The sequence below is a fragment of the Ceratina calcarata genome, unplaced genomic scaffold, assembly GCF_001652005.2.
Source record: "Ceratina calcarata isolate Rehan_Ccalc_2016 unplaced genomic scaffold, ASM165200v1 scaffold309.2, whole genome shotgun sequence".
Lineage (NCBI taxonomy): Eukaryota > Metazoa > Arthropoda > Insecta > Hymenoptera > Apidae > Ceratina > Ceratina calcarata.
The window spans coordinates 17,540-34,982 of record NW_017153455.1 but is presented as its reverse complement, the minus strand read 5'-3'; the positions used below and the strand labels follow the sequence as shown (position 1 = coordinate 34,982).

The window sequence follows — 17,443 nt, the reverse complement described above, 5'->3', positions numbered from 1 at the left end:
AAACACGTTTTAACCCGGTATTCTATGTCGATCGATACGAAGGTCGTGGATCCGGCGCGTAGGGGGGGGGTAGGGAAAGGGGTAGAGAACGTAAAACGAAACGAGGGGTTCGAATACGATTCGGGTCGAAGGAATTTTCATTGCTGTCCCCATTGTTTGCTCAATTGTACGATTAACGTCGCCGGTCGATTTTTTACTCCTACAACCCCATATACACCCTCGTATCGTTAAGTTTATACTGATTAAGGATCGGCGTAATCTAAAATCTTTTTGATTCATGCTGACACGAAAGTGGTGTTCATTAATGTAATTTACGAATTGACTGAGAAACAGTGTCTCTCATAATTTTATCAATTAATACATGACAAATTCACTCTAAATTAAAATGTTGAACAATCTTAAAATATTCGATAGCTCAAGAATTAATTTCTTACAGTCTTTTAACATTCGTGTAAGCATGAATTAAATGCAAATAATGAGAAACGCAACGGGATACTGTCAAATGTTAGGAATTGCCCTTCGTTCCCTGAAAAGCCATGTTTCAGCCGAACAGGAACGAAGAGCGGGTTCTTCGACGCGCATGGTACAGTTAAGCCGGATCGAGAGAAAATAAGGAATGCAACGGGGAAGAAAATCGCGAAGCAGATTGAAACGATATTTTTTAATCGACCGCGATTCTTCTTTGTCCTAACTGTTTCAATAGACATCGCTGGTGCGTTCGATCGACGATACAACACCATTGCCATTAAAGCGATCGGATGGAAGCGATCGTCGATCGAATCAAATGCGAGGAACGAATTATAATGAGAGAAATAAGACAGAGGGGAAACTAAGAATCGAAAGAGAACGTTTGTAGTTGCACAACGCAACGTCTATGAACAAGTAACAACAATGTATACACTATACATAATATATAGATGCATATGCAAAAGTGAATAAATCTACGTATACATAAATGAGATAGATTAATAAAAAAAAAACAGAGTGTCTAGCATTGTTATTGGTGCCGTTGACGGTGATCTTACCTTTGGCAGTGTTCCAGCAGTCGCCTTTGTATCTCTATTTTAATTAAACAGTCTTACTTGGCGAAGAACAAACAACTTAGTGATCGATATGTTTTTATTTCTGATTAAAATAACAGACCAAGGCACATCTGGATATCTCGATCAATGAACATTTCACTTTTGTTACATTGAGATACACGTGCAGGGATGAAAAGGACGTTCACGTAAAAAAAAGATAACAATTTAGACTCGATCAATGGTTTAAAAAAATGAGAAAAAAAAAGTAACCCAAAATTCTGATACACCGTACGGACCAACCGTGCAGGTATACCTCTCGTGTCATCTCGCGAGAGAAAAAAACATCTGAACGAAAGAAAAGATGTTCCAAGTTTGTTAATAAAATAAATCGCTTAGTTCCTAAATATCTAAGTATGCAAATCGATAAAATCGCGACGCTTGCGGATGGGAAACCCGAAAAAAATTTCGCGAGGCGCAAGTGTCCTCTATAAAAAAAAAAAGTGGGTAACAGAAAAATAATACTCCTTAAAAAAAATGTCCGATTTCCGATTAAAATTGAAAGACTTAATTTAGTTAAAACCCGCGTAATCCTACGCGATAATTTCATACATAAAACACGCTATAAAAAAAGAGGAAGATCAACTTGAAGAAATACCTACCATAATCTTTTTCCCCCTAGACGCCTGGTCCTATTCGTTATTTTCTTTTTTTTCAATTCGCCTGTTTTCAACTCATTTTTTGTGGCTCACGAATACTCAAGAACCTTGTACTATCATGGAACTATTTCTTTGAATTATGGAAAATATAATACTATTCGTTGTCTCGCGGCTTATAGAATTGTATAGTCCATTCTACAGAATTTCATCTGACAGGATGATAGTACAAGGATTCAACGGTGTTCGTGCGACGATTCCCCATGAGAAACAAAAAAAATATCTTTTTATATTTTCAAGTTTTGGGCGTTGATCAACGTTCCTCGTAGTATCACAGATAATTGCCGACATTCTCGGGCATCTCGTTGATCGGGACTTCCCTCTGAACGTGTTCAACGAAACCCACCGTCTCCCCTTCCTCGGCGGAAATGTTTGCGTTCGTTTCCACTGCGCCTTCTCCACCCTGTACAGTCTTCTGCTGATTCTCGGACGAAGCTTGACCTAAGAAAAGAAAATTCTACTTGCGATCCTGAACGAAATTAACCAATAGTTGATAGTCAGCATAAAAGAGACGGGACGAAATTGATAATTTCTTCTCATTTGTTTATCACTCGAGTTACACGAACCTTGACCAAGATCTCGCGCCTTTCCATGATAAGAGTATTCACGCGCGTTCGCGAGACCGGTGATAACACAAGCGCTAAGAGCACTACGGTTCAAATTCATTGGTGACGCGTCGTACCATTCGTTGCTGTCCGCATCATAACATTCCGCATAAGCAATCGTCGTGGAACCTTGCAAACGAAACTCTTTTAATTTCATGTTATTATTTGCATCAGTACTTCCAGATAAAATTTAATAAACTAGTAGTGCTAGATGCTCCTACAAGCATAATGCATGTTGGAAGCCGTGAACTAGTATTTGGGATTGCGTTACCATTGAAACCCCCGACGACGAATATCATATCGTCCAGAATAACCGTGGCGAAATTGCTGCGGGGACTGAACATCTCGGGAACCGCGTGCCAATCCTCCGAATGACTCGGATTGTAACGCTCCCCTGCGAGATCAGAGAATCGATATTGATGTTGGGAACATTCATTTCTACGCAGCGTCGAATTTCTGTGCAATGGACCGTAGCATTGAAAGAACCTCTGAGTGTACAGGGGCATCAAACCTTTCGCCATTTTTAAAAATATTGTCTAAGTATTTTATTCGTCACCCGTGATATTGTAATAAAACATTACAACAATCTCATTAAAAATGTGATATGCAAGATGAATCCGACAATAATTTCTTCATGAATATCGAGACATAATATGAGAAATCAACTTGAAATCTGCAATAAATTAATTGCTTTTTATTACCGGAACTAAGTCTGGTAAACCCGTTGAAGCCACCGAGGGCGTAAAGGCTGTCCCGGAACGCGACGAGGGAGACGCCGGATCGCGGATGGATCATCGGGTGGATGTAGCTCCACTGATTGGTCTCGATGTCGAACACTTCTGCAGAATCGAGTATCTCGCGGCCGCTGTAACCACCGACGATGTAAATTTTATCGTGGAGGGCGGCCGCGCTCGCGTCCGATCTCTGCCGATGCATCGGTGGTATCATCTCCCATTGATTCCTTTCTCCCCCGAGCTCATCCTGGTGCGGCCATTGTAACCGCCGAGAGCGTATATCTTTCCTCCTGACAGTGAATGAGTCACGATTAGGGCTGTTCCCGATCGTTAGATTTTGGGGTGACGAGGGAATCGTTTTGTCCGAAATGGACAACGTACGACTTCAAACGCGTACAGAACAAGCGTTAATAATATTAATTTAACATTCGAATAAAATTGATACGATTCAAGCATTTTACGTTGTGTCGTAAAAATGTATGGTCGAAGAAAAGCTAACCGTGGGTACAAACGCTGACGTAACATCTCGCGTGATACATGCAGGCCCTTTCACGCCACTCTCTCGTTATCGGATCGAAGCACCTGACCGTGTTGAAGTGCTGGTTGCCATCAAAGCCGCCGATCATGTAGATCAAATTGTTGAGAGTGCACAGGCCGTGATAAGCTCTCGGCGTCGCGTCCGTGCTCACTGATAGAAACCATCTGTCAGCTCTGGAGTTCACATTACACGAACCCTGTGTGAGTCTCGGACCTCAATAAAACGATTTCGTCGCGCGAAATCAACCCCTTAACGTACAGAGCTTCCAGTACACAGGGTAGAAAATAATTTTAAAATCAACATACATTATTCAAGATAAAAGTATACAGTAATTCTGTACTTGAAAGAAATACGTAGACTGTTGGGTACGTTGTTTACATTTTAGCGAGTGTTAAGGGTTTGACAGTGGAATTATAACACATAGTGGAAAACCGTGTTCGCGGTCGGAGGAAATACGTGTTTTCGAGCACCTTGTGTCGTAGGTCTCGACGAAATTCGTCGGAGAACCGGCGCTCCAGCCACCGATCGCGAACAGGATCTCGTACGGGATTCGGGGCTTCGATAAGGGATTTTTCAAATCGACCTCGCCGCTTCCCTGCTTCGCTTCCTGCTCGGTTAGGTATTGCTTAGCGGCACCCAAAACTCTCTGGCACAACTTGTTAACGAAACACAATTTCATATGATGTCACTAAATATTCAATTTATTTATTTCGGCATAACATACCTTCACCAAGATTAGAGAAAAATATTAATAAATAAATAAATTAAAATGAGGAGGTGAACAACAATAAATATGTAAAAAACAAGATTCTTATTCCATTTGATTTAAGCTGTCGTTTCACTCACCTCGTCCCCTTCTAAGATCTTCCACCTGAGGACATTGGTTGTAAAGAAGTTGTAGCTCATCAAACCGTACCGCACACACTTCAACAGCCTCGGCAAATAGGGCCTCCTCTTCTCGACGTTGTGCTCCAACCAGGTTTTAATGGCCTCGAAAACTATTTCCTCGTTTTTAACGTTCAGCTCGTCGTCACGTAGTATCGCCTGGAGTTCATTCACCGTCAGCTCTTTGAATTCCGGGCTCTCTTGCAGTATCCGCTTAAAGTGATGGCGAATGTATTTCCGGCCCTTCTCTTCCAGATCGAGGCAGAAGTAGTGACGAGCGAATTTAAATATGCCTACGCGGAAAACGTTTCACTGAATTGTTCGCGTGTAAAAGTTGAGTCTCCGATGAACGCCCAGCGACGTCATTAAATGATATCTCTTAATTATGTAAATAAATTATTAAAATAAATGAAATTTTATATGATCGAGTTAAAAAGAGTTTATTGTAATCAGCGTACCTAAACAATTTTCCGGCCGAAGTTCCTGAAGCAGAAACTGACAGCACAGCTGGACGACACCCAGCACTTCGAACTGATCAGCCAACGGCAACAGCTGTTCGACATTGTCGTCGGTGACGTTGCAAGTGCCGGTGTAAGCGTAATCGAGTATCAGACTGAAAATTTCGCCGGGGACCGTGTCTATCGCGACCTCCGTCGTCTCGGTCTTCCCGCCCTTTAGGCTGTTGGTGAAAAGTGCCTTAAAGTACGGACTGACCGCGGACAGTATGGCGCGATGCACCGGGAAGACGTCGCCCTTGGCGCATATTATCGCACCGTCGCACAGCTGCTGCTTTGCTCTGAAATCCAAAGTAGATGTATTTCTCTGATGAGAAAAACGTCCCCGACAGGATTTAAACGTCAACCGATGCGAACGAGCCGCGTATTCCCATTCTTCTCGTCAACCACGATTGTCAATTCAACCTCCAGCCGGACTTGACGTACACGTAATTAAAACATCCTATCGTGGAGTACGCGAAAGAGGATAGAGGAGAGAGAGAGACAGATAGGTTCGATGGAGTTTGTACGGACCTAAGCTCGGACCAGACAACGGGGAACTCGACGAGGGCGTAATTTGATGGGAGGCACATGCATTTCCTTATTTTCGCCGGTTGCTTTCTGGCGCACTGCTTCAGCTTGGTAGTAGAAACTACGACCCGCGACATTCGGCTGCGTGACAGCTTCCCGAGCTTTAACCTGCCGCGGCCGTCCATCGCCTCGCGGACGAGCCACGCGATCCCCGCGTCGCTGGCCACCATGTGCCCCGACCTTGCCACCGATACGTTCCTCTTTTGCGTCCTCAGCTCTGTAGTCGTTTTGGTTAGCGATACGAGCAGCCCCGGCAAACCGGAGAGTCGCAGCCATGACAGAGGAAGGCCGAGACTTTCAACTGACGACGGTGCGCCGCGCGCGATCGAGTTCCAAGTACCGATCCTCCCCTCGATTGTCGACGAGTTCCGACCGATCTACATTTACGATCGTTTCCTTCGAAATTAGACATCCCTATATCGATATTCCAATTAGCCCTTTTTTATACAGTTTACGTGTACACGTATCCTTCAGATTGCAATAGATGATAAATCAAAATTATGCAACAACGTACTCGAAGTAAAATCAGATTGTAGCGGATTAATATCGTTGTCAGGGAAAGATAAGATAAAAATGGGTGGGAAAATGCAAAGGCGTATTTGCATGGCACTATATAATTTTACATAATAATACATCAACACATTTCCACGACACAACAATTTGTCTCCTCACGAAGGTATTTCCACGAACTTCCTAAAATTAAGAATCCCGCATGAAAACACCGGCTACAACCCCAAACGCTTAATCAACCCCTTGCGATAGCACGCAGTACGCCCAACCGAGAGACGTGTAGAGCAAATACTTACACTTTTAAAAGTGCTCTCGCATGTTTGCTTTGGTACGCTTCACTCATGATTGTTAAGCAATGTGAATTGTAAAAATATACAATAAAATGTCTGAACTTTTCTAAGTGTACCTGTTTTTCTTTCCGAAATCGATTCCAATCATTAATTCGGAAATTAGTATTCGAAATTTAATAATCAAATTTTCGATTGATATGTACTTTATTCTTTATTCTAAATTTTATTCACTTTCTAATGAATTCGATCAGGCGTTACTCTAAGGGCGTTACATTTGATAATACTATAAATGTTAATAGACATACAAGGTTTTATTGTTGCCATCAGGATTTTTATTTGATATTCCCAACAAATGTATTGATGACATGTAATTAATGTATTAAAGAATCCAAATAATAGACGTATGAGTGAGTCGAGGAGCTAAACGCATAATCAGTGCAACGAAGCCTGACGAGAGCAAAGGAGCATCCTCTAAATCGCGGATCCGGTTAGGCGACAGGGCGGGGCCGGTGCCGATCGAAAGCGTGGCCGGAGCGTGCGGTATCGGGACCGTGAAACAAAAAAATAAATAGCATGCCACGGCCGAAGGTTAAGGGCTGCGAGCGTGTAAGCGGCCGCGGAGGTGCCGTTTCGCCGTGGCTTGCACGCACACGCGCGTACGAACAGGGTAGCGAAGCGTGCGTGCTCGCGCGTCACCCACGTAAAAGTCACGTGGCACGCTCACGCCGCCAATCAATATCGAGCCACCGTGGGGTGTGTGGGTTCGCGGGGACGCAGTGAAAGGTTCGCCAGCGCTGAGAACGATCAGCCACGCCAGCCAGTGCGTCCGCGGCCGCCAACCACACCTTGTCGAGGGAAACACGCTCGTACGCGCGCGCATTTCCACACGTACACCCTCGTGCCGTCACCGCACACACCCTCCGAGTCAACGTGCAACCCCCGTGTCGTCGGCGCCGTTTTCGACCGGCCGTTTCGCTTTCGACGCAGTCTGCCTGTTGCGGGACGCATCGCTCAACGAGGGGAGGATTCCAAGTGCAAGGTACGACCGAGGAGAGTGCAAGGTTTTTTTTGTTTTCTGCGGAAAATTAGTGAATGCGAGGAGAACAGTTTTCAGGGGATAGATCATGCCGAATTGCTGGATGTTTTCTGAATGAAGTCGTATCGTCGTGTGATAGATTCCAGGCTTGACGTTGAGAATGTGGATTACAGTGAATTTCGTATTGGAGGAGATTACGTCTTTTTTATCTTATGAGAGAAAACGGAGGTACTTGAAGACGAGGTTTCGGTAATAAGACGACGATCGCTAATGGATCAGGGGATTTTCTTGTTGAAAGAGCTGATATTGCTTGGATAATTACTTTGAATATTAGGGCTACAGATTAAATTTTAAAAATATTTCACAGTGACAAATTTTTATTAAAAATTTTTCATAATTTAGTTTGAGAGGTACTCTAAAAAGTTTGAGACATGTGGGTCTGCTTATCTTGATAAAAAATTAATGGCGAACGGAGATCCTCAATTCAATAATGTATAACACGAAAAATTATCTGTATAGGAAAACGAATTCTTTATAACACTTTGAAAGTCTTATAATATATTGCATTTACATAGAGTGTGTATACCGTTGTTTAATATCTGCTTAAGTTCTTGAAAATTGAATTTAGATATAACTATCTGTCCCCTATAGAGACCTATGAACATTATGAACATTATGTATTTCTCAATCCACTATCTTATCTCCCTTTTTGTTATACGCTGTAAAACACGAAACTTCATTTTCCAAGCCTCCAGATCAACACATGTTAACTATACGATACAATATAATAAAGAAAGTTCTTATCAATTTATTATCTTTATATAAATTTGCTTATATTTGTATTCTTTCTTCTCCCATTTCAATGATATAAAATAAAAAAGACTAGCACACTAATATTCAATTACCTAATTGCTTCGTAACCGATAATCCTTTGAAGCTAAATAACAAACTGCTAAAAGAAGTTGCAACCCCTCTCACGCCCACCCCATAATCGCCAAACTCCATAGACGTTTCCCATTCCATTCGACAAACAGAGATTCCGTCGTGGTAAACACGTTCCCCCTTTGAGGAGTCGAGGAATATTCAAAGGTACTTTTTCGAAGCCACTCGATAGCCACTAGATTCTTTGCGGAAGTCTTTCGCAGACGTTGCTTTCCACGTTGCGGGGATTTTTTCCAGAGGACTGCTCGACTTTCTCGAAAGGAGAGCAGGGGAAACGCAGTACGTGTGTGCGCGCACTGCACCGGTGCGACTTTAATGGTGGTCGAGTGTTTTCGAGGAGGAGCGTAGGTGAAAGTGGTGGATAGGTGCGAGCAAAACCGCGGGACGAGCTACACGCTGCACGTTTCTCCGGTGCGGATATCGAGCGATCGAGGCGTCGTGAATTTTTTAGATCGACCCTTTTTGACGATGCTCACCGGGTGAAACGTGCTCGTACCCGGTTTATCTACAGCTGCCAGACACACGCCGGCCGCCTTCGCGGCCTTAGAACCCGGTGTCACGCCGGCTGCAATATTTAAACGATGCTGTGCGATGCTGTCCGAGAGACAGAGAGAAATTCAGACTTTCAGACCGTTTCAAATCCTTCATACTCTTGTCGAGCGAAATTCCGCTTTCATCCTTCTCTTTCAGGAATTTCTAGTTCCTGATATGTTCTGCTTCGCGTGTTCGCTTCGTCTCTATCCGACAGCCAGTAACGTTGAAATTTTTCATTTTTTCTTATTGTAAATTTTACAGTTCTCTCGTTTGTTTTATACGGTCTTTAGAATTTGATAAAAGTACTGGTTGTCGTGTTCCATGCTCATACCAAGCCCTTGTTGGGAGTACAATCAACAGAACGCATTTCCATTATGTAAAGTACGTGGAGAAGATAAAAATCTATGATTCATATAATGAATTTATGCCAAGCTCAGAGATTTGTAAAATATTGATAGAGTCATAATGATTATATTAATATCTTTTCCCTTTACAATAATACTGTACACTTTAAATATAGAATTGATGTAGTTTCTATTGGGAGAGCTTTTAGACAAAGCGCAACGGGAGTATAAAATCGAAGCGGGAGGTAAACTTTCGAAGCTGAGTCACGCGGTTTTATTTTCAAGCGTAAATCCCCATCGACGCTGAGAAGTGCAACTGGGTATAACTAAACTGTTGACGACTTGTGCGAGTCAGTATCTTCAAGCTCGCATCTATAAAAATGAAATTAAATATAATTTTTTTCTGAAAGTTCTGAAAGGCAGCAATCACCCTAACAATGTTTAAAAAAATATTTTTGTTTTATTTATAATAGGAAGTATAGTCGTAATGATATTGATAACGTGTTTTTGCATTTGCAGACGGGTAATTGACAAGGACTTAAAGAAGATGGACGTGAAAGGGCGAGTTGCCCTGGTGACGGGCGCCGCTTCCGGTATCGGTAAAGCGTGTGCCATAGAATTATTGAATGAAGGCGCAATGGTGAGTTGCAAAACATCAAGCAGCAAAAACTGAACACGTTCGAATTATAACATTTCCTTTCTCACATTATTATAAAATTATTAAAATACTGAAGGAGTGGTTTGTACTTTCCATGAAGGCGACGCGAAGAGAGAATGAAATCTTTATAACGGTGTTTTCATTAGAGTAGCTTTAATACGGTTTTACCCCATAGCACGAAGCGCCTATAAAAAGCTGATATTAATAGAAGGCTGTGGAAGACCGTAGGAGAGGTTTTGTGAAATGTAACTCGCAAAACCTCCTTAAGGATGTGACCTTGACTTAGTATATCGCTCCATGAATGTTTCATCGCCGTGTACTCGAAAATACTCGACTTATATTTAGATCATTCCCCATCGGAGACGATGCTTTATTCTCCTTTCTGATCAACTTCTGACCAATAACAAATTTTATGTTAGCGACTGACATTAAAAAAAAATATGATCATAAGAATGAGTAAGGGCTTGACCGATATTTCTATTTTTAGGTGTCTATATGCGATATCAATGCAGAAGAAGGCGACAAACTAGCGGAGACTTTAACCACGGAGTACGGAAAAGACCGCGTAATTTTCTGTCAATGCGATGTTACAGATTACTCACAATTTGAGGGTAAGAGCGATAGTAATTAACGATTTTCACGTAAAAATTTCTGTGCATAATTAACATATTTAAATTCTCTTCACAGAATCGTTTCAAACGGCAGTCGCAACGTTCGGTCACATCGACATCGTTATTAACAACGCTGGAATAATGAACGATCGATTTTGGGAGCTGGAGGTCGACATCAACGTTGTAAGTTTTATCCTACGGTTCGCTTCTTTCGTTTTCCCATACATTTTCTTCGCTTTTTGATTCGATCGCCACGAACTTTTAACACGAAAACTTTCATGAAATTATATTGCAGAATGGCGTGATACGCGGAACTTTGCTCGCTCAGCGATTTATGGGCACCGATAGAGGTGGTCAGGGTGGTATAGTGGTTAATATTGGAAGCAACGTCAGTATCACCCCCTATGCGAGTGTTCCCATTTACTCTGCCACGAAGGCGGCTATCGTAAACTTCACCAGAGCGTTCGGGGTAAATAATATATTTAAAACAAATTCGATCAGTTTACATACACTAATACTGATAATTAATTACATTTTTACTAAAATTACTCGAATAGAAGTAAATACAAACACTTATCTACTGCATAAATAAATTACATCACACATGCTTGTCTTTAAATTGATTAATCTCTAATTACAATTTTTATTTCTACATCTTAAATCATTTTTCTGCTCCTTTGAAACTCTAAAAATAGACGTGTAATAATATTTTGGCATTGTTTGTATTTAATGCCACATAAGGTGAGGGATTTGATGTATGGAATTGGAATGTGTGGTCGTTTGTCGTAGCACCAATACCATGTGGATTTAACCGGTGTGAAGGTGATGGCACTGTGCCCAAGCACGACGGACAGCAAACTATTAGGAGACGTCAGTAAACAGCTGCTCTGGGCTCGATACGTTGACGCTTGGCTCCGTGACGTTGCCAGTTCAGTTTCTCAAAGGTAATATAGACAATTATACATAAAATACACAAATTATTATACAGATCCGTGTACTATTATACAAAAAATGTTCTTCGTAAAAATAATGATGGACTTAAAATTGACTATATCCAATATAAAAATTTGCAAGTGTTGATGCGGATTTTATATAACGTATGAAAAAACAATGCATTAATTACATAATTAATTTTTCTATAAATTATAATTTGTGTCATTAAATTCATAAATAATTATAATTTCATAATCGGAACGGTGCTTGTTGTCAGTCCTTCAGTCAATGACATTCTTATTATTCCAATTATACGTTCCATACACTGGAGAACCAAGCAGATGTTTTCGACGTAAAAAAAAAAATATTCCAGACCGGAGCACGTGGCGAAGGCATTGATACAGATTCTGAACGAGGGCAAGAGCGGAAGCGTCTGGCTAGTGGAAAAAGATCTGCCAGCGCACGAGATCACATTCCCGAAAAACTAAACAAGAGATCCTAAATCATCCACGATTTTCACGTGGATCTTCCTCGCTTGATAACACTTGTGCCGTACCATAATTGCGAAATCGCACCGAGAGTATTCAAGATCGATCAGCTTCCACTGTCGCGAGGGTAAAACGGAAAAACTAAACTCCAATTGACCAACTATGGGGTTCTGGCGACGATCCGTGAATCAATCGCGCAGGGAGAGTGCGGTCGAGAACGACATTCGTAACGAGCGTCCAAATTTAAGGGATCATCAACCGCACTACCACAAAATACGGGAGACAATTTGTACGATGAGAATGCTCTTCACCGCGTTATTATGCATTCGTGTGCGGTCCGATAACATGATAATCTAATCAAGTCCTCGAGCGCCTGTTCCTGTTTACCCTTGAGTTTTCTGTTATCTGATGAAAGAAAACGGGAATTGATGATGAGTCGGGAATCGTTGATCGAGAATTAGTTATACAATTTCGACGAGGGATTTTTAGTAGTGTAACCGGTTCAAACACAATCGACGTTCTATACGTTTCTTCGTAACTGCCACCTATTCATCGTAAGACTTGATATAGTTCGTAAAATATTTTTTCAATACTTTTAATCAACTGTTTATGCTAATGCGTTTTACCACGACGAATGTGCACGAGTCTCTAGTAATCGTAAAATCAATGATGTTTGTTTAAATATTTATATGGAGGATACGGTTAAGGAAATGTATGCTGAATTTTTATTAATTTTTTAATATTAAGAACAATGTTAATCGTGAATGTCTACTGATTTGGTTCTTGAATCGTGAAACTTTCTTAATAGTTTTCTTGACAAACGTGCAAGCACAATTATGTATTATTGACGAGGTTGATTAAAATTCTATAATTGTATAATAATACATGATTCAAAATCAGGCTAATTCATTTGTAAAAAGAATCGAACAAAGTTTGATGCTTGATATATTCGAAAATTCTTGTTTTTCTTTCTTCTTCGCAGTTGCAATGTAAGGACTGGGTAAAGAAAGAAACAAATTTTCGCTAGAACTTTTACCGCGATTTAAGGTGTTTTGTTTATGGCTCAAACTTGATGAGTTACCTCGAATTAAGCTGTCCAACGTTTGAATATAAGCAATTGTATATTTGGATAAACTTAATAACATGGAATATTGGTACAGCGATTTTGTACACTCGACTTCGGGTAAAGCATAAAGATACTCGAAAACGTACAACTCGTCACTTGATCCACTATTAAAGTAAGCACATCTAAAGCATAGCTAAATTAAACACAATTCATTCCATCCATAAGAAGAAAATTTTTGAAATCTTTACAAAGTCGATAATCGTACGAGTTTTCCGTTTACGGACACTTTATGCAAATTTTCACCTATTCGCTAGCCAAAGAATGACACGTTTAATGAATAAACGGGTTCTGAAACAACGGGTTTATTCAATTCTCTGGTGAGATGTAGAAACAGAAACGTTTTAAAAGTACGCAAATCATTTCGCATGTATTTGAAGTAAGAGACTTATTCTGTTCCATTCTAATCCACCCATATCGCAACGAAAAGAAAGATTGTACGTTCGCAAGAAGGATTACAAGATGAAAAATTTTGCAAGTAATTTTGATATAAAGTTTTATCGAACGCGACCAATGTAACAAGAGCGGAGGGACAAACTAAAAGTTTAGATAGTTGTCTGCAAAAATCGAGGCCTAAACTCGATGCGTTTTACCACGACGAATGTGCACGAGTCTCTAGTAATCGTAAAATCAATGATGTTTGTTTAAATATTTATATGGAGGATACGGTTAAGGAAATGTATGCTGAATTTTTATTAATTTTTTAATATTAAGAACAATGTTAATCGTGAATGTCTACTGATTTGGTTCTTGAATCGTGAAACTTTCTTAATAGTTTTCTTGACAAACGTGCAAGCACAATTATGTATTATTGACGAGGTTGATTAAAATTCTATAATTGTATAATAATACATGATTCAAAATCAGGCTAATTCATTTGTAAAAAGAATCGAACAAAGTTTGATGCTTGATATATTCGAAAATTCTTGTTTTTCTTTCTTCTTCGCAGTTGCAATGTAAGGACTGGGTAAAGAAAGAAACAAATTTTCGCTAGAACTTTTACCGCGATTTAAGGTGTTTTGTTTATGGCTCAAACTTGATGAGTTACCTCGAATTAAGCTGTCCAACGTTTGAATATAAGCAATTGTATATTTGGATAAACTTAATAACATGGAATATTGGTACAGCGATTTTGTACACTCGACTTCGGGTAAAGCATAAAGATACTCGAAAACGTACAACTCGTCACTTGATCCACTATTAAAGTAAGCACATCTAAAGCATAGCTAAATTAAACACAATTCATTCCATCCATAAGAAGAAAATTTTTGAAATCTTTACAAAGTCGATAATCGTACGAGTTTTCCGTTTACGGACACTTTATGCAAATTTTCACCTATTCGCTAGCCAAAGAATGACACGTTTAATGAATAAACGGGTTCTGAAACAACGGGTTTATTCAATTCTCTGGTGAGATGTAGAAACAGAAACGTTTTAAAAGTACGCAAATCATTTCGCATGTATTTGAAGTAAGAGACTTATTCTGTTCCATTCTAATCCACCCATATCGCAACGAAAAGAAAGATTGTACGTTCGCAAGAAGGATTACAAGATGAAAAATTTTGCAAGTAATTTTGATATAAAGTTTTATCGAACGCGACCAATGTAACAAGAGCGGAGGGACAAACTAAAAGTTTAGATAGTTGTCTGCAAAAATCGAGGCCTAAACTCGGGATCTTTGACGCAAAAAACACAATTATTATACATGACATTTTAATCGTCCATCATTTGATTAAATGTCTCCACCCTCTTTTTACGATTAAGCAATTGTACAACCAATTATAATATTATATTACTCAACAATTAATTTGTAACGAGGAAAAAATTGAAAAAAGTCTTAATCTCTTTCTGATGAGTAAAAGTGATGATTGTTAATTTTGAAAAGATTATATTGGTCTCTCGCATGAGCACGTAATCCACGGAAACAACGAGAGGATCTATGGAGCATAGGATCGAAGGCTCAATCGCACACTTGAATATAAACATTGCGTAATTATTACCTAATCGACGGTACGGTCGATAGCTAGTGGAAATTGTTGGTTTCGTTATGATTCGTTCGGAATGTATGTTGCAAGCCTAGCCAATAAAATGCATAGCTTTTTTTACAAAAATAAAAAGAACCTTCTCCTAAACACTATTTTTATCGATCATCGAAAAAAGACGATAGTCACCATCTGACTTTGACACATGCAAAATGTAATCCACTTTTAAATTCTCGTTCCACGTAATCTCACATTACCAAATTTCTATTTTCCATACATGTCCTAGTTGTTCCCTGTTTTATTTCGTAAAAAATCGCAGTGAAAAATTATACAAGTATCAAAGCGGCATGCAATCACGATGCGTAATCTCATTCCTCCCTAACCTTCTCAATAAGAGTCCAAGGTTAGCTACTTGAATCTGATACGTTTCCTAGTAAACGATCGCGTCTCAATATTATAGATCGTCGCGTTTCGACACATCGTATTTTTAGTTCTCATGATCTGTGTTCGCATAAGCCGGATTGAAATTTTCTCATTTGGCATTTTAGAATACAGAATGTCAAGCGGTGTCAATTTCATGTGGCTAACGTGGAATGTCAGAAAAAGAAAGGCGGCAAGAAGAAGAGGAAGGGCAAAGATGAAATAAAAATAATAAGACCTGATGATTGGTATATTTCAAATACCAAATTAATTAATTCATATCAATAAATTGTTTAATCAAATTCAAATCAAAGTTTATACTCTCACTATGTAATAATTTAGCTCCGATCTGCCTAAACCGATTCTCGAACCTCGGTGCAAAACTGGTTTGATCATCGGTGGATCGCAAGGCTTCGGTTTCTCGGCGGCTGATCATCTGCTATGTAAAGGAGCCCGCGTTAGTATCTAACACTTCCTGACGTAACATACTGTTTCCGTTTAAACATAAATAATTCATAAAGCTAAAGCAGATGGTCAGAGAGAAACAAAATTTAATTCTCGTTACGCAGAAAGTCGTAATAGCTGACGATAATTACGTTCAGGGACAAAAAGCAGCGGAACAATTGTGCAACTCTCACGGAAAAAGACGTGCAGAGTTTGTACATTACAACGTGAAAAGTGATTGCCATTTGAAAGGTGAAATTAATAATTAAGCAGAGAAAAACTTACGGGAATTTTTCCAAATGTGTACTTGATTATCTTTTAGCTGGCCTGAAACGCGCCCTTTGTAAGCTGAAAGTGATCGACATTCTCTTTAACGATCTTGATAAAGAAATGTACCCATCGAATTGCCCGACTATGCAAAAAGGCGAAGTACGCAATAAAATTAAGAGAACTGCTCATTCTTCAGGATTTTCATGGAGATTAATGATTAACAGTTTGATGATGATTAAATGTATAGAATTGCACAGTGAAAACGATGAAGATAGGGATGAAACTGTTAGGAAAGAAGGACGGTGGCTCTGGGGGAATAATAATAAATTGTGCGAGCATTTTCGGTTTTATGGGATGGCCTCAGGATCCCTACCCAATTTATTGCAAGAAAAAGCCGGCTATAGAAGTTACCAAAGCCTTTGCGGTATTTCATATTTGTCACATCAATTTGGTAATTCAATTTGCCGCGTGCAATAAATAATCTTTCTATGGTAAAGGATGAATATAAGGTGAATGAAACTGGAGTACGTATAGTGGCCCTCTGCCCATCGACTAAACGTTTCTCTGAGATAGGATTGCCAGATTTTCCGGAACCCATTCCGAATAAAATAAACGATAAACTGCCGATTTGTTTGCCACAATCGTAAGTGAAAATTTGAACATGTTTTTCTGTAAAACTATTTTTATCGTAATATACAAGTCAAGCAAATTTCGATTGCCTCGTGAAACATCTAAATACAGACACATTGGGCCAGCTTTGTGTTACGTCCTGGCATGGGCAGAAAGCGGAAGTGCGTGGTTAGTGGAACCAGCGGTTAGCGTGCACCGAGTTCCTCGGCTGATACATTTCCCTGAGAAAGAGGGCGAGAAAGTTGACCCGAAACTTTACGAAGCACAAGTAACAATCCCTAAACCTTCATACTTCACACGATTTATCATTTATCATGTTTCAATTATAATTTTAGGGATGCTCGGTCAATATCGAGTCACCTTGCGTTAAGTCCCCTAGCAAATGTGTTGTAACTGCTAAAGATATGTGTATAAAGAAAGAAAGTCCAAAGAAGAAGGGTAAATCATCGAAATGAAGAGTGATGTTCCTTTAATAAAACAATGTATTTGACACGATGTATTTCTTACGCTCCTTCTAAATTCACATATGTGATTCTCTTTCGACGCGTCTTCGTAACGAGTATCAACTATGTTCGTAATTATGTAAAATATGTTTGTATCGTCTGCAACATTTTTATGCAACATCATGTGTACACAGTCCTCATAT

General features: G+C 39.8%; 2 protein-coding genes across 2 annotated transcripts; one reads left to right on the top strand and one right to left on the bottom strand.

Annotated features, from left to right (window-relative positions):
* Positions 1-1,039: 1,039 nt before the first annotated feature.
* Positions 1,040-6,991, bottom strand: LOC108624400 (kelch-like protein 10). Its single transcript, XM_018023660.2, is given in 10 exon segments — positions 1,040-2,176; positions 2,302-2,469; positions 2,612-2,734; positions 3,042-3,305; positions 3,308-3,364; positions 3,574-3,785; positions 4,083-4,267; positions 4,459-4,790; positions 4,956-5,293; positions 5,526-6,991. Coding segments are annotated over 10 exon segments (2,076 nt in total). The 5' UTR covers positions 5,753-6,991; the 3' UTR covers positions 1,040-2,006.
* Positions 6,992-7,153: 162 nt separating this feature from the next.
* LOC108624384 (uncharacterized) lies at positions 7,154-17,287 on the top strand. The gene is made up of 15 exons (XM_026813086.1): positions 7,154-7,421; positions 9,758-9,878; positions 10,384-10,507; positions 10,584-10,690; positions 10,803-10,976; positions 11,297-11,451; positions 11,814-11,924; positions 15,582-15,701; positions 15,796-15,896; positions 15,967-16,149; positions 16,220-16,326; positions 16,415-16,591; positions 16,665-16,810; positions 16,909-17,065; positions 17,133-17,287. The coding sequence occupies exons 2-15, from the start codon at positions 9,786-9,788 to the stop codon at positions 17,250-17,252; spliced, it is 1,875 nt and encodes a 624-aa protein (XP_026668887.1). The 5' UTR covers positions 7,154-7,421; positions 9,758-9,785; the 3' UTR covers positions 17,253-17,287.
* Positions 17,288-17,443: the final 156 nt, after the last annotated feature.